The sequence below is a fragment of the Tupaia chinensis genome, unplaced genomic scaffold, assembly GCF_000334495.1.
Source record: "Tupaia chinensis unplaced genomic scaffold, TupChi_1.0 Scaffold140285_1, whole genome shotgun sequence".
Taxonomy (NCBI): domain Eukaryota; kingdom Metazoa; phylum Chordata; class Mammalia; order Scandentia; family Tupaiidae; genus Tupaia; species Tupaia belangeri.
In genome coordinates this window covers 122,481-144,780 of record NW_006200163.1, presented here as the reverse complement: position 1 = coordinate 144,780, position 22,300 = coordinate 122,481, and the positions used below count along the sequence as shown (strand labels likewise).

General features: G+C 37.7%; 1 protein-coding gene across 1 annotated transcript in view; it reads left to right on the top strand.

Moving 5' to 3' along the window:
- The window catches only part of BARD1 (BRCA1 associated RING domain 1), a 114,018-nt gene extending 93,979 nt beyond the window's left edge, over positions 1 to 20,039 (top strand). Inside the window, exons 10-11 of the mRNA XM_006162597.3 lie at positions 15,368 to 15,465; positions 19,341 to 20,039. Of these exons, the coding sequence (XP_006162659.1) occupies positions 15,368 to 15,465; positions 19,341 to 19,673 (431 nt within the window). The 3' untranslated portion in view covers positions 19,674 to 20,039. The remainder of the gene's footprint in view (positions 1 to 15,367; positions 15,466 to 19,340) is intronic.
- Positions 20,040 to 22,300: the final 2,261 nt, after the last annotated feature.

Sequence of the window (22,300 nt, the reverse complement as noted above, 5' to 3'; positions counted from 1 at the left end):
GAAAGAGAGATGGGCATCAAATCAAAGGTAAAATTAACAATAATTAACAATTAAGAATTACAGATGTCACTCCTAGCTTTCCAAAAATTCTTGAGGTTTGTTATTCTACAACAGCATCTCTCATCAGGCACTTTGACACCATTCAAACATGTTGTTTTAGACCTGGACATTGTTCCTTAGTTTTTAGGACTCTCCCCACCCCCTGGAAAAAAAGCTATTTTAACCAATTCTTTTTCAGTTGATAATAAATGGTAAAGGGATTGGGAAATCGTTGCTTAGAATTAGGAGTCTGTTGAGACCAGCAGATGGACTAACGGTTACATCACTGGACTCCCATATAGTCGACCGTGGTTCAAGTTCCAGACGCAGTGGCTTAAAATTCATGTGGAGGTGTGTGCATGCATGCCCAAAATCCCAGGAGGAGAATGGAGGAGAAGAGATTGTGGTGTGACCATCCCTCTTGAGGGGTGACTTCTCGCTTTCTATCTCTCTGTCTCTGGTGAGTGCACATATATAGGGTTATAGCAAAAATCTCACTTAAAAAAAAAAAGAATTAGAAGAGTATCAGAGGGATGTATTTATTTTATGAAACACCACTGGATGCTGTTGCTTAGCAGGCTGAGGTCACATAGGAGGCCTAGTGGATTCCCTGCCCACCCACAACAAAAAGCAAAACCAGCCAGGCTCTGGGGCTTGTGCCTGTCACCCCAGCTCCTCAAGAAGCTGAGGCAGAAGAGAATTGTGACATAGCAAGAGTTTGTCTACAACATCACATATGGGCACTTGCACGCACGCACGCACGCACGCACACACGTAGATGAATCACATGATAAGGATGTACAAATGTCCTGAGTGCGTGTTGAATCTCAGTACGCATTAACAGGACCAACATTGGAACAGATCTATCTCTCGATTTCAGAGAGCTGTAGTAATTACTGAAAATCTTCTGACCATTATATGTTAAGCAACGACTTGGAACACTCAGTTAAAGCAGCTTTAAAGTATTTGTCATGTTCTCCACCTGTCTTTTAGAGCCTAAGGTTTATCTTATATTAACATTTTAGAAAAAAAAATTAGTGTAAAATCATAGGCTTTAAAAAAAAAATAAGCAGACTTAGGTTCAAATTCTCATTCTGCCACTGAATAGCTGAGTGGCTTTCATCAAGTCAACATCTTTGCAGTTAGGCTCCTTCCCCTGAAGTGGAAGTAACATACAGTAAATCCTCATTGTTTGCGGATTCTGTATTTGTGAATTAACTTACTTGCTCAAATTGTTTTGTAATCTCAAAAGCAATATTCAGAATTCTTTTGTAGACCCGCTTAGAGCAGTGAAGTATTTGAGTTATTCTTGGAAGGAGGATGCGCTCAGCTGATGCCAGTCAACTGGATGCCTTGTTCATTGTTTCTGCTTGCATACCGTAAACACCTTTTCCTTCCACGGCCTTTTTCCTTCCACGGCCTTTTTCACATTTTTGTGTGCCTTTGTTGGTGATTTCACTGTTTAAAATGGCCCCCAAATATAGTTCCAAAATGCTGCCTCGTGTTGCTAAGTTTTAGGAGCCTATGACAAGCCTTTCTGAAAAAATACTAGCTTAGATTTGTTGAGACCTGAATTGTGGTGCTGTTGACCCCACATTTAATGTTAATGCATCAGTAATATAATAAATAAGGTGTCTTTAGCCGGAGACACACACAAAACAACATGCTGATTAGTTGAAAGTCTGGGGACCAGTGGCTTATAGGAGCCTAACACATACTGCATCTCAGAGGAATAGTTCTGTGTGGCTAATTCTGCATTTGCAGCATCTTTTAGACTGTATCTCCTGGAAAATAGCAAGCCTCTGCTGTGCCAGTCTTGCCGGACTGGGGAAGGGAAGGATGCAAGCACTTAATAACAACTTTCATCAAGGTCTTTCCTTAGAGCAAGCAGATGCATCTTTGGTCATTTAAAGGTAAAAAAGTAAAAAGAAAGTGGAATGGAATAAATGAGGCCCTCAAGAATTTTGTTTTTCTTTTTTCTCTTCTTTAGTCAGAAAATAATTTGTGTGTGTGATTTTAGCCTTGGTTTTTTACTCTTTTAAAATTGTATCCCTTTTGGGAACCAGCAGTTAGCGTAATGGCTATGTCGCTGGACTCCCACGTAGGCGACCGCGGTTCGTTTCCCAGACCCGGTGGCTTAAAACTCACGCCGGGCGCGTGTGCATGCGTGCCCAAGATCCCGAGAGGAGAATGGAGGAGAAGGGATTGCGGCGTGACCATCCCCCCTGGGGGGTGATTTCTCGCTTTCTGTCTCTATGTCCCTCTCTGTCTGTCTGGCGAGCGCACGTGCCCTACAGTGAAAATCTCTCAAAAAAAAAAAAAATAATTGTATCCCTTTTAAATTCTTTTTGTTATTTCTTTTGGTGATGAGTGTTTTATTTTCAATCATGGAAAATTCAAGTTTCCGGAGCACCAGCAGTGCTTATGCATTGAGATTATACTGATACATCCTGCTCACAGGATGAATATTCGGTAACAGCATTCACAGTTCTTAGAAAATTATGTTGCTATGGTGGGGCTTCCACTAATGAAAATGTATGAAAAGAGGGTTTTGTCTTAGGATTTACAATTTTACAAAGAATAAACTTAGACACAACAAAAATTCTACCTAACATAATCATTTTTACCCAGAGAAGTAACAATAAAACAACACCTTGATTCGCCATAGTTTCTTAATGTTATTCTACTTTAAAAAAATACTTACTGATTTCATTGTGCATTTGTTCAATACCAAAAATATAAAGGACTGAGACTGGAGCCAGCAGGTGGCATGGTGGTTAAGGTACTGGATCTCACATTGCCAACTCAACAGTTCGAGTCCCAGATCTGGCAGCTTGAAAATTATGCCAGGTGCATGTGTGTGTGTGTACATAAAAAATCAAGAGGAAAGGGGATTGTGGTGTGGCCATCTTCCCTTGGGGGGGTGTTTATCACTTTCCATCTCTATCTCTCTCAGATGAGTACATGTGCCCTATAAGCAAGACATTTTAAATAAAATAACTAAAACTTGCTGTACACTTTTCTCTGCTTACTAGTGCTTTTGAATTCCACTTCACTAATGCACTGTAATCAGTAATACTTTTAGACAATTTTGATTGCTATTTTTTTTGTTTGTTTTTTTTGTTTTGTTTTGTTTTGTTTTTGATTTTTTGAGTGAGGTTTTTACTGTAGGGCACATGCACTTGCCAGAGGGACAGGGAGAGACAGAAAGCAAGAAATCACCCCTGGGGGAGTGGCCACGCCATAATCCCTTTTCCTCCACTCTCCTCTCTGAGTTTTGAACACACTTCGCACGCACACCTGGTGTGAGTTTTAAGCCACCTGGTTCAGGACTTGAACCGCAGCTGACTATGTGGGAGTCCAGCAACATAACCATTACACCATCTGCTGGTCCCGCCATTTTTTTTCTCCTTTATTTAAGATGTACTGACCCTGTGACCAACAGATGAAGTAATGGTTACATTGCTGGACTCTCACATAGTCATCTATGGTTCAAGTCCTGGGCCTGATAGCTTAAAACTCATGCATGCCCAAAATCCTGAGAGGAAAATGGAAGAGAAGGGATTGTGGTGTGGTCACCCCCCCAAGGGGAGTGATTTCTCGCTTTCTATCTTTCTGGCAAGTGCACATGCCCTATAGAAAAATTATCTCTCTCTGGGAAGAGAAAAGAAAAGATACACGGAGCCTACATTTTTCATAATGAACCATTTTTTCTTTTCTTTTTTTTTTTTTTTGGAGAGATTTTCACTGTAGGGCGCGTGCGCTCGCCAGACAGACAGAGAGAGACATAGAGACAGAAAGAGAGAAATCACCCCCCAGGGGGGATGGTCACGCCGCAATCCCTTCTCCTCTCAGGATCTTGGGCACGCACGCACACGCGCCCGGCGTGAGTTTTAAGCCACTGGGTCCAGGACACGAACCGCGGTCGACCATGTGGGAGTCCAGCAACATAGCCATTATGCTAACTGCTGGTTCCCTTTCTTTTAATTTTCTAGAGGGCATTTGTACTTGCCAGGGAGAGAGAGTCAGAAGTCACTCCTCATGGGGGATGGCCACACTTCCCCTCTGCTTTGGCTTTTTGGGGTTTGGGGCACACATACGTGCATGTGTGCAGTGTATTTGTCAGGCGGCCAAGCCCAGGACTAGAACCACACAGTCGGCCACGTGGAATCCAGCTGACTTAACTGTCACACCACAGGCTGGCCCCAGAAGTAGCTTTACATTCAGACATTTTTCTCAAAAACTTTCTTTTTACTTTTAACATATTTGAAATAAATGTTCAGTATAAAAGAATTTGTTTTTTTTAAAGGTTTTTGCTATAGGGTGCGTGTGCTCGCCAGAAACAGCACACACACATCCCCAGGAGGATGGCCATGCCACAGTCTCTTCATTCTCTTCTTGGGATCTTGGGCATGCATGCATATGCACTCAGCATGAGTTTAAGTCACCGGGTCTGGGACTCGAACTGTGGTCTGCTACATGGGAATCCAGCGACATAGCCATTGTACCAACTGCTGGTCCCAGAGTGGTTTTTTAGAATTATCTTTCGGGCAATCAAATCTGCTTCCACATTTGTTATTCTTTAAAAGGTTAACTATATTATTTATTTATAAATTCACCCATCCATTCTATTCTCATCTTTTTCCCTTTCATTTTTTTATGCCAAAGGAGTATATGTTCCAAAGAGGAGCCGATGGAAAGATAGATGGAGAGGGGGGTAGGAAAGAGAAAGCTAAAAAGCAACCAACCCCTTGTAGGTCTGGTCACACTACAGTCCCTTTTCTTTCACCTGTTCATCCTGTGAAGACCTGGGACATGCACATGCCCATGCACTTCTTTTTGGTGTGCCCTTCAAACCTTTGGGCCAGGACTCAAAACTCTAGTCAGTCATATAGGATCTACTGTACTACAGTGCTGGCCCAGGTTAGCCTTTTAAATTGGAAGACAAATGTTGAATCTGAAAAGCATGAGTCTTCTCATACTTGTCCATAGCTCTCAACCTTTGTTCCTTAATTATCTTCTTGGCAGAAATTTGAGTCATATCAAGTTCTTTACATTTCTGGACAGGAGTAGGGAGTTTACTTTCCTGTAATACATGCCATGACCTGGACTGTCTCAGCAGCATCTCTGTTATCTTTAAAATATAATGAAAAATGTGCTTGAAAAATTACATTTGGATATGGATTCACTCTTGATAGAGGAAACTAAAGCAAGAAAATTTCCAAGTAAGCACTCAAAGGTAAAATAATACTTTCCAATTTTAATGGAAGTTCAGAATTGAATTGTTAAAAGAGGGATAGGCCAACAAATGGTATAGAGGTTAAGGTGACTGGATCTCACATGGCCAGCCACATGGTTTATATCCTGGGCCTGGTGGCTTCAAAATTGTACAATTACATGTGTGTGTGTGTGCCCAAAATCCCAAGAGGAAGATGGAAGAGAAGGGATTGTGGTGTGACCATCTTTCCTGGGGGATGATTTCTCGCTTTTCCTGTCTTCTCTCTCTGTCCCTGGTAAGTACACAATCCCTGTAGCTAAATAAATAAATAAATAAATAAATAAATAAATAAATAGAAATAAGGAATGTAAGAAATAGTATGCATACGAAATGTGAATAAGATTTCTCCTCTTAGGGGCAGAAACTGACTGCTTTGGTACATACATAATAGGTGCTTAATAAAGGTGCTACAGGAAGAGCACTGTGGCAGGGGGTTGTTGTGTTAGGAAGGGGTTAACACCACCAGTGACCTTAGCCAATCAGTGCATGTCTCTGCATTTAGCTTTCCCAATCTGTAAGACAAGAGAGTTGCCCTGTATCATCAGGGTCTTTTCTACATCTGAAATTCTATGAGTCTTAGTATCTTCAAATTCCAAATATTATAGCATTATTTTAGAATAAATGCAATACACCTAATATTAGGGTCTTTTCTACCTCTGAGAGTCTATGAGTCTTAGTATCTTCAAATTCCAAATATTATAGCATTATTTTAGAATAAATGCAATACACCTAGTAAATTTGATTCTTCTTTTTTCTACCTCAGAAAGTACCAGTTCTTTTCAGTTTTCTCTTACTCTTAATTTTGCATGTTGGCTCATGTAGACAGAAATGAACTTTTATTATTATGTTAGTTTTGGGAAATAATACAAAAGAAAGTTTAAACATCATTATCTCATAATGTTTGGGTCAATCTAAAGTGTCCTATTACTAACTCTTGGAAAATAGTGAGTTTCTTATTCTTCATTGTCAATTTTTGCTCTCAAGAGAATTATTCACATTTACTCATACATATTCTTTTTTACTCATACACAAATGAAACTAAGTGAGTCAACTGCAGTCCTGGGTTGCAGTGGATTAACTGTTGGCTCTGGGTCACCCTTCAGTATAGAAAAGAAGCCCTTTTATAGGCATATGCAGTTTATAGGCCATGTTGTAGACTTTAGAGCCATTCTCCAGTTAAATTAAAGTAGGATCAAGTGGACAGAATTTTCTCATTGCCAGTTTTTTTATTTGTCCACATATTTTCTTTATTTTTTTTCCAACAGAGAACATTATATCCTTTTGTTTATCAATTCCTTGTCTGACTGAGTTACTGCCTAGAGTCCATTCATTTCAACCTGAAGGATTCCTTTTAGCATTAACCGTAGAGCAGAAATTAATCTTCACCTTTTGTTAAACTGAACAACCTCTTAATTTCTTCCTGGTTTTTGAAAGCTAGTTTTGCCAATTGTAGGATTTTTAGTTGGCAGAATTTTGCTGTTATTCTTTCGGTACTTAAAGAAATGTCATTCCACTGCCTTCTGACCTGCAAAATTTCTTTGGTGAAATCCACTAATAGTCTTGAGTACTCCTAGGCCATGATGCTTCTTGATGCTTTCAAGAATCTCCTTATCTTTGTCTTTCAATATTTCTTTAATAATTATTTTATTTAACGTTATTATTATTATTATTATTTTCCAGTTTTCATCAGAGACAGAAAGAGAGGGAAAGTGAGAAAGCAAGCCACCAGGTTCGGGACTCAAACTGTGGTTGGCCAGGTGGAAGTCCAGCACTTTTAGCCACATTGCCACCTGCCAGCCCCTGTCAATATTTTTATTATAATGTGTCTCATTGTGGTTTTTTTTTTTTTTTAAGTTTTATTCTACTTGGAGTTCATTGAGTGTCTTAGATTTGTAGATCTATGCCTTGCCACAAATTTGTGAAGTTGTAAGTCAGTATTTGTTTTAAAATTTTTTTCTGTACCTTTCTCTCTTCTACTTTTGGTATTTCATAATGCATGTAGGGTTTGTCTTTCTGGCGTCCAGTAAGTTTATTAGCCTCTGTCTACTCTTTTTTCTTTCTGCTTCTTAGCCTTAACAATTTCATTTGTCCTATCTTTTTATTTTTTCTTTTTTTGTGAACTTATCTTTATTTTATTACCTTACCTATGAATCATGCATGAATGCCTTGAAATAAATTTTCTTTGAATAAACCCATTTTTACTCAGCAAAATTCAAAGGGGAAACATTAGGCCTTTCTGGTGTAGGAAAAGCCTTGTAACAGTCCCTAAGTGATTTTCACAAAATAAAAAATGGACCCTAGTCTTGCTTGGCTCAATTTTACCAAGCACCAAGATGTGCTATAGTAGTTAAGGGAAGGCAGCGGCAAGCTAACAAAAATATTACTAGTACAACAATATATTACAGTCTGAAAACAGCCACTCTATTTACTGACCAGATTACAAAAATAACCATGGTAGATACATTAGTTCATCCTTCTAATAACGCTGTTGATCTGGTCTTCCCTGTTGCCAGCATCTCTAACCTACAAAATGAATAGTCTTTTTCTTCATTCCACCTCGTGGAAAAGATCATTTGAAAGGCCACAGGACTTTTTTTTTGCTTCTTTGAAGCGTTTTCCGACAGTATAGATTTCATGAATCAGTTCCTCCATGCAGGTGATGCCAAATTTACCAAGAGATTGAGCAATCAAGAGTTTCTGTCAAAGCAGTTCACTTCTTGGGGACTGGTAGGTAGCATGGTGGTTAAAGGCGCTGGGTTCCCACATGGCCGACTGTGATCCGAGTCTCGGACCTAGCGACTTGCTTTGTCCCCTTTCCTTTGTCTGTCTCTGTATCTCTCTTGGTCAAATTAAAAAATAATAATGACAAATGGAAGTAAATAAATAAATTCTTTTTAAAAAAGGCAATTTACTTATTGATTTTGCCATAACCACGCTTGTAGATCAGTTCATTTACTGACTTCAGGTTTAGGTACTCCCATGCAATATATGGTTCCACAATTCTCAGCATATTAATTGAGGCCTTGTTGAGTTTAACAAAGATGCCATTGAAGATCTGGTGAAGACGGAGAAGATGCAACACCTTTCAAACCTTTGGGCTCACTCCATCAATTCCTCTGATTCTGATGACAAACGCCAGTTTGGGTTTTGCAGGTACATAGAAGTTGCCAGCTTTTCTTGCCATCCTGGCCATGTGAATCTCAGTTCTGTATATCTGTCTATATTTCTTATGATAGTGCTTAGCTTTTTCATAGATAAGCTTCCTCTTTGCCTTTTGAAACATTTTTTGAGCTAATTTCTTTCTCAGGCACTTGATCTTCAGCTCCACAAAATTCCTTGCTTTTTCTTAAGGGTTTCTGGCCCAGCAGGAACCTTTTTCTTGGTGGTTTCTGCTGCAGCATGAGTCTTTTTCTTGGTTTCTGCCGCAGCAGGAACCCTTTTTTTTTTCTTTTTTCTTTTCTTGAGCTCTTTCCATGGTTCCAGCCCAAAGAGCTCAATTGTCTTTCTTTAAATTTACTTATTCTTTTTTCTACCTGCTCCAATCTGCTGCTGATATTTTCTAATGATTTTTGGTATTTCATGTATAATTGTTTTTCACAGCATTTTGTAGTCTTAAGTTCCAATCTTCTCAGTCTGAGCTCTAAGTCAGGCAAATGAAAAAGGCATACACTACCCCAGCAGTTCAAAAAGAGGTTGGAACATAGCAAGCGAGTTCTGTTCTGCTCTTTCTGGCCTACAAGAGGAAACAAGGAAGTGACTGTTTACTCCTAAATGCAATACCAGAGACAGTGGGGCAAGACTACGTGAAAATACTATGGAATTTACTTCCAGTTGAATGGGACCTTTTTTGGGTTGGTTGTTTTCTTGGTTCCTGTAGATTCTTGGCCGATTTCCACAGTGCCTATAAAGTTATAGGCAGACTTTAATTGTTATTTTTACAGTTTCCACGAGGGAGGAAGAGCCTAGAGCTTTCCATTCTGCCATTTTGCTGATGTCCCTCACATTATCCATTCTCTGTCTTTTTAAAAAAATTATTATTTATACTCTTAATCGCTATATATCTTTTAGATTTTAAAGAGACTTTACCCTACCTCAGCATTCTCTGTCTTTTAAATAGGGTATTAAGATCATTTTAATTTAATGTAATTGTTGATATGTTAGAATGTAACTCTGCTTTTGTTCATGGTTGTATTCTCTGCTTTCATTTTTTTGCCTTCCTATGGATTACTTGGACATTTTTTAGAAGTATATTTTAATTTATCTCTTCTGTTTTTTTCTTAATTTTTTAAAAGTTTAATTTATACATTCAGTGTCTGTAAATCATCACTACGTCTTGTAAAGTGAGCTTACCCAACATGAATACACTTTACACCAGTCCAGTTGAAGATACTATACACATTAGGATCCATCGTCCATTTCTGTGTCCTATAAAAGTCTTCCTTCTCTGTTTTGGTCCTTTATTCCTTTCCCCTCTCTCTTCCCCATTCTCCCATCCTCTTCCCATGCTGTCTGTAGTATCCATAACTGTTTTCCATGCTTTTATGTACTCTAATCTTTCAGTTTCTGCCATAGAGTGTGGACAGTTGGTATATATTAAGTGGAGACATGCAGTGTCTCTTTTTTTTAATCTGGCTTGCTTCACTCAGCAGTAAATCTTCTATATTGTCCACTTTCTATCAAATGTCAGGATCTTGTTTTGTTTTATACTTGAGCAGTGTTCCATAGAATATATGTGCTACACCTTTTCAATCCATTCATCTTTTGTGGACATTTGGGTTGATTCCATGTGTTAGCAATTGTGAGTAATGCCGCAGTAAACATAGATGTGCAAGCACTTTTCCGACTAAGCATCTTATTCTTTGGGTAGATTTTTTTGTAGGTCTTTGAGGAACCTCCGTATTACTCTTCAAAATGGCTGGATCCATTTACATTCCCACCAACAGTGTAAGAGAATTCCCTTTTCACCTCAGTCTTGCCAGCACTTAACTTTTATTTTTTTAATTTTAGCCTTTCTGCTGGGTTAGGTGGTATCTCATTTTGAATTTGATTTGCATCTCCCATACAATGAGGGATGTTGAGCATTTTTTCTTTCATATGCTTTTGGGCTGTTTTTATGTCTTCCTTAGAGAGCTCAGCTCATTTTCCCATCTTTTAATTGTTTTGTTTGTTTGTTTTTAAGTAAGCGGCTTGAGTTTTCTGTGTATTGTGGTTATCAGTCCCTTATCTAAGGCATAGTTGACAAAAATATTCTCCCATTCGAGGGTTGTCTATTCACTCTAATTACTATGTCTTTTGTTGTGTGTGCAGAAACTTCTTAGTCTGATAGAATCCAACTTGTCTATTTTGGGGATTATTGCCTATGTTTGGGGGGTCTTATTTAAGAAGTCTTTTCCTATTTCATTGTCTCCCAGAGTTTCCCTGTGTTTTCCACCAGTAGTTTTATAGTTTGAGGTCTTAAGTTTTGATCTTTGACCCACTTTGAGGTGATTTTTGTTAATGGTGAGAGATAGGGGGTCCACATTCATCTTTCTGCAGGTGGTTACCCTGTTTTTTTCCAGGACCATTTGCTAAAGAGGTTTTCCGTTTACTAGATTGAGTGGTTATATATGTCAAAAATCAGTTGCCTGTGTGTTTTGGTGTTTATTTCTTGGGTTGCTTCTGTTCCATTGGGCCACATGTCTGTTTTTGTGCCGATACCTTGCTGTTTTGATCACAGCTTTAGAATATATTTTGGTGTCAGGGAGTGAGATGCCTCCTACTCCACTCTTCATGCGCAGGATTGCTTTGACAATATGGAGTCCTTTTTGATTCCAGACTAATTCTATGGTTGTCTTTTCTAGATCTGTGACTTTTCAAGAGTTTTTCAAACTGTTAACATATTGTCTATTTTCAGCATGTATGTCTAATTCTTAGTCAAAAGTATATGTATATGCAGTCATAGATTCTTTTCTGATAAAGTTTTAAGCCATAGATAGGATTATTTAATGCTTTTCTCTTTAGTAAATTTTATGAAAACCTTTTTTCTTTTTTATTAGCAACATTAGACAGTGAGTGAGGAGACCTGGGTACTTTTCCACCTTCACCAATAACTTCTGCTATTAAGCTCCTCGTCTGTCGAAGAGTATATTAAATATTGAAGAATGCATAAGTGAATAATATCTGGCTCCCATCCTCATAGCGTTTTCTCAGTGCTAAAACTAAGGTTATAGAGCAAAATAATCTCAAAGATAGCAGGTTGTGTGAAGGGTTTGTTTTTATAATGAAGATAATTTATTACAGTATTCAGTTTATAGAATACTTCTTGGATTCTATCTACAGAAGCACTGCAGAATAAGTAAGGTTGTAATTTTCCTTTTTCCTTTCCTCAGGCAAAGGCGCTGAGAGACTCACAGAGTTTAAACAATTATCTTAAAGCAAGTACTTAGAATACCCAAATTTGACCTCAAATTACAGATTTAGTTTTTGTTATGTGCCATCAGGATCAGAGCATGACAAATATACATACATGTAATTCATTTCCTCTCTGGATGGTGGCAGGCAGTATCTCAAGATGTGGCCTCCAGTTTAAGCTGACCGTGGCCTCCCCTCAATAGGTGGTCCTGGGCATTCCCGAGAGCTCTTTCATTTCTAGACCTTAGTCAGGCAGTTGGGGCTGACAACCAGCTTCATGCTTTCCCACCCAGGAACCAGTTAGAGTGACTCTAAGTAGCACCACACCTGGGCTTTCTCTTTCACTTTTTAACCCAAAACTGTGAACATACTTCCAAGCTATCAGAAAAATGTTTTTTTTTTCCTGGGAAACCCAATCAAATCTTCTCTAGACAGGCAAATCCAGTGTGTGCCTCTTAAATCCCAGACATGTCTCAGGCTCTGCTTATTGTTTATTTTAGCAAATACTGTTGAGCTCTTGTGTTATGACCAGCTGAGCTAGGTGCTGTAGACTAAAGCAGGTTTCTTAATGCCAAAAGGAGCATTGCAGATGACAGGTGCCTGGCTCAGGGTTTTGTGGGCTGGACTGAATGATAGAATTTGCGTTTACCTTAATTTCAGTAATTGCTGTGAGCGAAAATGTAGATTTTTATTCTCAGGGTTTGAAATAGTATGTTAGTTTAGGGTTTTCAGAAATTAGATAATCCTAAACTTTTCTTTTTATGAACAGCCAATTCTATTATAGTTTGTTTTTACATAAGTATAGTTTCTCTTTCTATTTTAGAACAATCCTTAAATTACCATCCATGAAAGAAGAAAAATTACTTAGGTAAATTGCTTAATTTTAATGAATGAAATGAAATGATACTCAATATTTATTTTGCCTTTCTTGTGTTTTTCAGGGGTAAAAGCATGCCTACAAACAAAAGTGTGTGAACAAGAAGAAAGATTGTCCACTTTCTATCAAATGTCAGGATCTTGTTTTGTTTTATACTTGAGCAGTGTTCCATAGAATATATGTGCTACACCTTTTCAATCCATTCATCTTTTGTGGACATTTGGTTGATTCCATGTGTTAGCAATTGTGAATAATGCCGCAGTAAACATAGATGTGCAAGCACTTTTCTGACTAAGCATCTTATTCTTTGGGTAGATTTTTTTTGTAGGTCTTTGAGGAACCTCCGTATTGTTCTTCAAAATGGCTGGACCCATTTACATTCCCACCAACAGTGTAAGAGAATTCCCTTTTCACCTCAGTCTTGCCAGCACTTAACTTTTATTTTTTTAATTTTAGCCTTTCTGCTGGGTTAGGTGGTATCTCATTTTGAATTTGATTTGCATCTCCCATACAATGAGGGATGTTGAGCATTTTTTCTTTCATATGCTTTTGGGCTGTTTTTATGTCTTCCTTAGAGAGCTCAGCTCATTTTCCCATCTTTTAATTGTTTTGTTTGTTTGTTTTTAAGTAAGCGGCTTGAGTTTTCTGTGTATTGTGGTTATCAGTCCCTTATCTAAGGCATAGTTGACAAAAATATTCTCCCATTCGAGGGTTGTCTATTCACTCTAATTACTATGTCTTTTGTTGTGTGTGCAGAAACTTCTTAGTCTGATAGAATCCAACTTGTCTATTTTGGGGATTATTGCCTATGTTTGGGGGGTCTTATTTAAGAAGTCTTTTCCTATTTCATTGTCTCCCAGAGTTTCCCTGTGTTTTCCACCAGTAGTTTTATAGTTTGAGGTCTTAAGTTTTGATCTTTGACCCACTTTGAGGTGATTTTTGTTAATGGTGAGAGATAGGGGGTCCACATTCATCTTTCTGCAGGTGGTTACCCTGTTTTTTTCCAGGACCATTTGCTAAAGAGGTTTTCCGTTTACTAGATTGAGTGGTTATATATGTCAAAAATCAGTTGCCTGTGTGTTTTGGTGTTTATTTCTTGGGTTGCTTCTGTTCCATTGGGCCACATGTCTGTTTTTGTGCCGATACCTTGCTGTTTTGATCACAGCTTTAGAATATATTTTGGTGTCAGGGAGTGAGATGCCTCCTACTCCACTCTTCATGCGCAGGATTGCTTTGACAATATGGAGTCCTTTTTGATTCCAGACTAATTCTATGGTTGTCTTTTCTAGATCTGTGACTTTTCAAGAGTTTTTCAAACTGTTAACATATTGTCTATTTTCAGCATGTATGTCTAATTCTTAGTCAAAAGTATATGTATATGCAGTCATAGATTCTTTTCTGATAAAGTTTTAAGCCATAGATAGGATTATTTAATGCTTTTCTCTTTAGTAAATTTTATGAAAACCTTTTTTCTTTTTTATTAGCAACATTAGACAGTGAGTGAGGAGACCTGGGTACTTTTCCACCTTCACCAATAACTTCTGCTATTAAGCTCCTCGTCTGTCGAAGAGTATATTAAATATTGAAGAATGCATAAGTGAATAATATCTGGCTCCCATCCTCATAGCGTTTTCTCAGTGCTAAAACTAAGGTTATAGAGCAAAATAATCTCAAAGATAGCAGGTTGTGTGAAGGGTTTGTTTTTATAATGAAGATAATTTATTACAGTATTCAGTTTATAGAATACTTCTTGGATTCTATCTACAGAAGCACTGCAGAATAAGTAAGGTTGTAATTTTCCTTTTTCCTTTCCTCAGGCAAAGGCGCTGAGAGACTCACAGAGTTTAAACAATTATCTTAAAGCAAGTACTTAGAATACCCAAATTTGACCTCAAATTACAGATTTAGTTTTTGTTATGTGCCATCAGGATCAGAGCATGACAAATATACATACATGTAATTCATTTCCTCTCTGGATGGTGGCAGGCAGTATCTCAAGATGTGGCCTCCAGTTTAAGCTGACCGTGGCCTCCCCTCAATAGGTGGTCCTGGGCATTCCCGAGAGCTCTTTCATTTCTAGACCTTAGTCAGGCAGTTGGGGCTGACAACCAGCTTCATGCTTTCCCACCCAGGAACCAGTTAGTAGAGTGACTCTAAGTAGCACCACACCTGGGCTTTCTCTTTCACTTTTTAACCCAAAACTGTGAACATACTTCCAAGCTATCAGAAAAATGTTTTTTTTTTCCTGGGAAACCCAATCAAATCTTCTCTAGACAGGCAAATCCAGTGTGTGCCTCTTAAATCCCAGACATGTCTCAGGCTCTGCTTATTGTTTATTTTAGCAAATACTGTTGAGCTCTTGTGTTATGACCAGCTGAGCTAGGTGCTGTAGACTAAAGCAGGTTTCTTAATGCCAAAAGGAGCATTGCAGATGACAGGTGCCTGGCTCAGGGTTTTGTGGGCTGGACTGAATGATAGAATTTGCGTTTACCTTAATTTCAGTAATTGCTGTGAGCGAAAATGTAGATTTTTATTCTCAGGGTTTGAAATAGTATGTTAGTTTAGGGTTTTCAGAAATTAGATAATCCTAAACTTTTCTTTTTATGAACAGCCAATTCTATTATAGTTTGTTTTTACATAAGTATAGTTTCTCTTTCTATTTTAGAACAATCCTTAAATTACCATCCATGAAAGAAGAAAAATTACTTAGGTAAATTGCTTAATTTTAATGAATGAAATGAAATGATACTCAATATTTATTTTGCCTTTCTTGTGTTTTTCAGGGGTAAAAGCATGCCTACAAACAAAAGTGTGTGAACAAGAAGAAAGATATGAAATTCTTAAAGGTTCACAGAGAAGCAGGCTCAACAGAGAACAGCTGGTATTTTTCTTTTGCTACATTCTCATTGTTCGTATTATGACTTAATATTATCATCACCATCAGGAAAAACTTCTTCTGCCCTTTCCACAAGTACAGGTGACTGATTAAAATTTTAATTGTGCTTATTTCAAGCACTTGATTCTGAAAGATGATCACGATGAGCAGTAAAATCCAGAAGGTAATAATTTCTTACCGTTAATGGATTTTTGGCATCTTGAACATTCTCATAAACCTTTCAGAATCTGAGGTAAATCTTGGATACAGGAAGTAGCTTGAAAGAAGACTTACAGCTGCTTCTTGGATTTAGTTACCATATGTCTTTATTGTTGCATATTGCAGTTTTAATGGACAATATTCCATTACCCTGTTGATATATATAAGTATAGAAGAAATGACAAAGAAAAATTTTCTTAGAAGGGAATTGTGAAATTTTGTTTCCATAAAGCATGCAGAAGTGTGTTGCATAGGTAATTGGAGCCCTAGATGTGGCTCCCTAACACACTGTGTTCACTGAATACATTTCTGGAACCCTAGAGGTCACATCCTACCATGGCTGCCCTGACACTGTGGGTGGGAATTGTGTTAGGGACCTGACTACAGATTGGCAGAACTGGAAGAAGATCCATGAAAAAGTTATCTTGTGGTTTCAATCATTTGTACCTGGTCTCCCTCAAGCTTATTTCTGATACCCTAGGAATTCTTTGGGCTTTAAGTCCCACCAAATACGCATAAACATTCTAATGAAAGTTGGTGACCAAACCTTAAGGAAAAAATGTTAAATAGGAAACCCTTGATTTGTTCTTTTTTCTTTTTTTTCTTTTACTTCTTTTTACATTTTTCCACAAACATTTATTTTACATATCAAAAAGTTTGCTCATACTTCATAGTTCTTAACAGTTAATAAACAACTTTCAAAATGTGAAAATGCTGAATTTAAAGATAATGTTCAAAATATTTCTTATAATTTTGTATAATTTTGTTTGTGACTCCATGACAACAGAGACAGTATGGTGATATTATTTTTTGAGAAAATATTTATATGTCAGCTACTCAAATTGCTGAAAAGCAAATACCCAGCATAAACCTTCTCAATTCAATTCAGCCCTGCCTACCAAGTATTCTGCAAAGTATTCTTTTTTTTCTTCCTTCAACGTCTTTCTCAAGAGAATCCTCTGGTGTGGTTGCTGTTTTACAATCTCTACTGATTACAATGCTGGGCTGGAAAAGTCCAGGTTATTTTATGTTATAAATTCTTTTGTATATCTTCTCTCATCCTCTCTGCCAGGCAGAACTATTTATGGTGCCAAGCCATCTTTCTAAGAGCTTCTGTTGGCTTACTTGAGATCCACCTTAGTTCCATAGTTTCTTGATTAATCTTCAGATATGACATTCCAGTCAAAGCCCTGTCCAATAATGAGTATTTTCAATTTCTGATTCAATTCAATAAGCATTATTGAACTTACACAAATAACCCTTCTGCCATAAAATAAGAAAACTCCCAAATATTTTCCAATTCCAGAGGGGTCAGGAAAGAAGAAAAGTTTTTTTTCCATTTAAAGAACAAACAAGGAAAATATTTTAACAAATTGCTGAACCTATCAGCAGCTCAAAAGAAAGTAAAATGCTTAAATTGGGAAAACAAAGCATAGTAAAAAAAATCAATAATATTTTACTCAAGTCATAAAATTCTATTTCGCCAGTTTAATCTTATGTTCAAACTCTCTTCTGTTGACTATGCGGTGTTACTGTGGTCCAATCTTTCTATTTAAATCCTGGAAGGTAACATTCAATGTTACTATTGATGTTTGTTATTCCTGGCATTAAATTGGTCATTTCCTGGTTGCCTTTTATTCTCTTATTTTTTTATGTGTCTTTAGTTTTCCTGGTAGAGCACTCCATTCAGAACTTCTTGAAGAGTGTGTCTGCTATTGGCAAATTCTTTCAGTTCCTGTTTATCTGAGAATGTTTTTATCTTTTCTTTCCACATGAAGGATAATCTTGCCAGGTATAGTATTCTTGGTTGAAACTGTATTTCACTTAACACTTTGAATATATTTTCCTATTCTTTCCTTGCTCACATTGTTTCTAATGAGAGGTCAGAGGTTAGCCTGATTGTAGTTTATAAGTAACCTGAAGTTTCTCTCATGCCAATTTTAGTATCTTTTCTTTGTAGATTTGGCCAATCTGGCTGTGATGTGCCTTGGAGAAGATCTTGGGTTGATTCTGTTAGGAGTCCTTTGTATTTCTTGGGTCTGGATATTTGAATGCCTCTCTAGATTTGGAAAGTTTTCTTCTAAGATTTCATGGAATAGATTATCAATGCCCTTATTAGTTTCCTCACCTTCTGGGACCAATTATCTGGATGCTTGGGTGCTGTCTAGTATTTCTCGTATGGTATTCTCATTTTTTTTTTCCTCAGTTTTTTTTGGTTGTTTTTTCTAGATCAGAGGTTTTCCTTCCACATCCAAGATTCGGTTTTCTGCATGAACTAATATGCTTTTAACACTTTCAAGGGAGGTTTTGATTTCCTGAATGGCAACCTTCATCTCTAATAGCTCCATTTGATTCTTTTTTATGGTGTGTATTTCCTCTTTCAGATCATGGAAGAATTTCAACACATACTGGAACTCGTCTTTTTTCTCCTGCATCTTCTGAAGTTCATTGTCTCTCAGCTCTTGCATCTCATTTAGTTCTGTCAGTTTTGTCAGTATGAATATTCTGAATTCTCTGTCAGACATTTCCATGAGTTCTGCTGTATTATCTGTGGATGGAGAGGGATTGTTCTTTTCCCTTAGAGGAGAGATATTTTCTTGGTTTCTTATGTTTCTTGTGCCTCTGTGGTGGTTTCTGGTCATTCTGGGACAAAATCTCTCCTCCACTGTGCTTCACAAAGTAGTATCGTGTCTGAATATTTTGGGAGTCTAGGAGATGAAGTTTAGATCATAGCTTCCCTGAACAAGCCAGGGCACACCTCAGCTTGAAATGGCTTTGTGTCTGAATATTTTGGGAGCCTAGGAGATGGAGTTTAGAGCATAGCTTTCCTCTCTTCTTCTTTTTTTAGTTTTAAGAGGTTTTTTTACCTAGGACATATGTATTTTCCAGGGAGAGACAGAGAGACAGAGACAAAATAAGTAAATCATCCCCCAGGGAATGGCCACACTGCAATTCCTTCTTCTACTGGGATCTTATGCACACACACACACACACACACACACACACACACACCACTTGTCTTTCAAGCTACCAGGTCCTTGACTGGAACCTTGGTTGGCCATATGCAAGTCCAGTGATATCAGTGCTATGCCATCTACTGGCCGCAAGTATTTTTCTTGATCTAGTTAATTTGGTTGAAATATAATTTGTCCCAGCATCTCATTATGTAGCTGCTGCTGCTGCTGCTGCTTTTTTTTTCTTTTTTAATAGAGATATTTTACAGTATGGCACATGCACTCTCCAGAGAGAAAAAAGCAAGAAATCATCCTCCCAGGGGGATGACCACTCCACAGTCCTTTCTCCATTCTCTTTTTGAGATATGGGCACTCATGCACATACACCCGGCATGAGTTTCAAGCCTCCAGTTCTGGGATTCAATCTGCAGTTGACTTCATGGGAGTCCATCGACATAACCATTACACTCTCTGCTGGTTCCAAGTAGCTTCTTAACTACTCATTACTATTACTTTTATTACCCTCATTCATATGCATGTGTCAATCTGCAGTTGACTTCATGGGAGTCCATCGACATAACCATTACACTCTCTGCTGGTTCCAAGTAGCTTAACTACTCATTACTATTACTTTTATTATCCTCATTCATATGTATGTGTTTTTAAATATGTTCACCTACTTTTAACACTTTTGTTTTGTTATTTCAGTTGCCAAAGCTGTTTGATGGCTGCTACTTCTATTTTGGGGGAACATTCAAACACCATCCGAAGGACAACCTTATTAAGCTTGTCGCTGCAGCTGGCGGCCAAGTCCTCAGCAGAAAACCCAAGCCAGACAGTGACGTGACTCAGACCATCAATACAGTCGCGTACCATGCCAAACCCGACTCTGATCAGCGCTTCTGCACACAGTATATCATCTATGAGGATTTTTCTAATTACCGCCCAGAGAGGGTTCGGCAGGGCAAAGTCTGGATGGCTCCTTCAAGCTGGTTTATAGACTGTGTGATGTCCTTTGAGTTGCTCCCTCTTGACAGCTGAATATTATACTAGATGAACCTTTCTCATTGAACTTGCACTGTTTATCAGAACCCAGCCATTGTGCTGTTTTTCATTATTTACATATTCATAAATAGGTAGAGTAATTCATTTTTATTTCCTTTGAATTAAAAAAAATATGCCAGACTAGAGATTTACTTTGTTTACCATTTAGATGCTGGGGTTACTTCTAACAATCTTTCTGTTTAAAAACTGGCATATATTTTTTAATCATCATGGTTTTCTGCTCAAATTAGTAGCTATCAGAGATTAATGAGATGGTATCAAAACTATTGGGTAAATATACAAATGGTATCATTATCGCTTCAGCCTTTTAATGTTCTTTGATGAAAAAATTCTACACCTGCCACCAGCAAAATAATTGCCATTCTTTAATAAATAGAGAATAAAATAATTTACTTCTAACTTATTATAATGAAAAGAGAGTACCTGGTTTAAATGTGCTACCTTGGTGTTAAATTCTTTTATCTACAGTTGTCTTTATTTTACACTGTGTTTATTTAGTTTTTTATCATTTACTTGGGTCTCTGATTTACATTTTTTTCCCTATTTTTAATCTGCTATATTAGGAAATCATGATTTCAACCTTAACTACTAATTTTTAGTGGTAAAAATCAACATTAAGGTCATGGTACATATTATATACATTTGTTTGTTTGTTGTTAACTGTCAATTAACCTACTGTCTGTGTTTACTATACACACACACACACACTTAAAGCATTTTTATCTAACACATTTAGGTATCAGTATTTCTTCACAGGTCTTGCCAGACTAGAAACCTGCAAATGCCAATATATTTGATTAAGAATGAGTCTTTTGGGGCCAGCAAATGGCATGGTGGTTAAGGCACTAGATTCCCACATTGCTGACCGCAGTTTTAGTCCTGAACTTGGTGGCTTGCTTTCTCACTTTGTTTCTCCCTTCCCCTCCCCCCACTCTTCTGGTTAGTTAAAAAATAATAATAATAATAAATAAAATTAAATAAATAATTCTTTTTTTTTTAAATAAAATTATTCTTTTTCTGAAAGACCTTTCTAAGGTTGCCTAAGTGATTGTTCTGAAGCTCTTAATTTCTTCTTTTGTAAAATATTTTACATTTTTAGGTTGACATGGAGACCAAAGTTGGAGATTACTTGATTTAGAACACTTTAATTTTTTTCCAGATTATACAAAAGACCATGACAGTAAGAGTTTAGGCAGGAGTAGGAAGGGCCTACCCTTAGTGCCATAACAGTTAAGGCCATTCACAGTAGACAGGACACTACTTGAGAATGGCCAGATCTAGGGAGGTTGCTTTGGTCTGTGAATCAACATAGATTAGATCATTTTAAAACATTGTTTAGGAAGCAGAATTCTTTGATTGGTCTTCCCTAGAATTGAATGTACTTATGCTGTGAAGGGCTTGGGGAAGGAGACACTGTGAGATTTGCCAGTTTGGTCTCACATGAGCCAAGCATAAGGATAACACTAGAATAAAATACTCCTAATTTTAAAATGCTAAAGGTTGGCGAAGTTAATCAACATTTTATTTATTTATTTATGTTTTTTTTTAGAGAGTTTTCTTGCTACAGGGTGTGCACACTCACCAGAGGTACAGAAAGAGACAGAAAGATAGCAAGAAAGACCTACTCCCTGGGTAGATGGACATGCCGCTATCCCTTCTCCTCCATTCTCCTCTTGGGATTTTGGGCACACATTCACATGTGTCCGGCATGAATTTCAAGTCTCTGGGTCCAGGACTTGAACTTCTGTTGGCCATTTGGGAGTCTAGTGATGTAACTATTACACCATCTACTGGTCCCTGTTAATCACATTTTAAGACCCACTTATTTGAAAGTTCAATCATTTTATTATTTTAACTCCTCCTTTGGTGTCTGAACTTTTCCATGTCAAAAAATAACATATGTAACCAAACTAATATTCTTGTGAACCTGACCAGGGTCAATTTGCTCTGAAGCACTCTTCTGCAACCACATAGATGTCTCCACACATGCCACAGCACCAAACAAATCTGAGGGTGAGATTATGTCTGGATTAAATAATTTAGTACTCTTGAGATTTAGCTTGCTTTTTTTTTTTTAATTTATAACTGACTTTAAGTTATTTTCTATTGCCTCTATGTTACATTCCTAGACTGGTTTATATCTGTTCTTGCATCTGGATTCCTATTTCTAAAAACACCTTTGGGATATCCCATTCACTTTCCTTTGCTAATTTTCTTGGTTTATGCATCTTCGTTGTGGTCCCCCCCACTCACACACACACACTCTTAAGCGGTTTTATTTACTTTTTGTTTTATTATTATAATAATTGGAGAGGTTTTTGCCATAGGGCACGTGCACTTGCCAGAAAGACAAGCGAGAGACAGAAAGCGAAAAGTCACCCTCGGGGGGGGGGGATGGCCACGCCACAATCCCTTCTCCATTCTCCTCTTGGGATCTTGGGCATGCACACACATGCGCCCAGCATGAATTTAAGTCTCTGGGTTCGGGACTTGAACCTATTACATGGTAGTCCAGCGACATAGCCATTACGCCAACTGCTAATCCAAGTTTTATTTTTTTAAGTTACTTATTTTGTCAGATTTGTTTTACCTAAGCTTTTGAA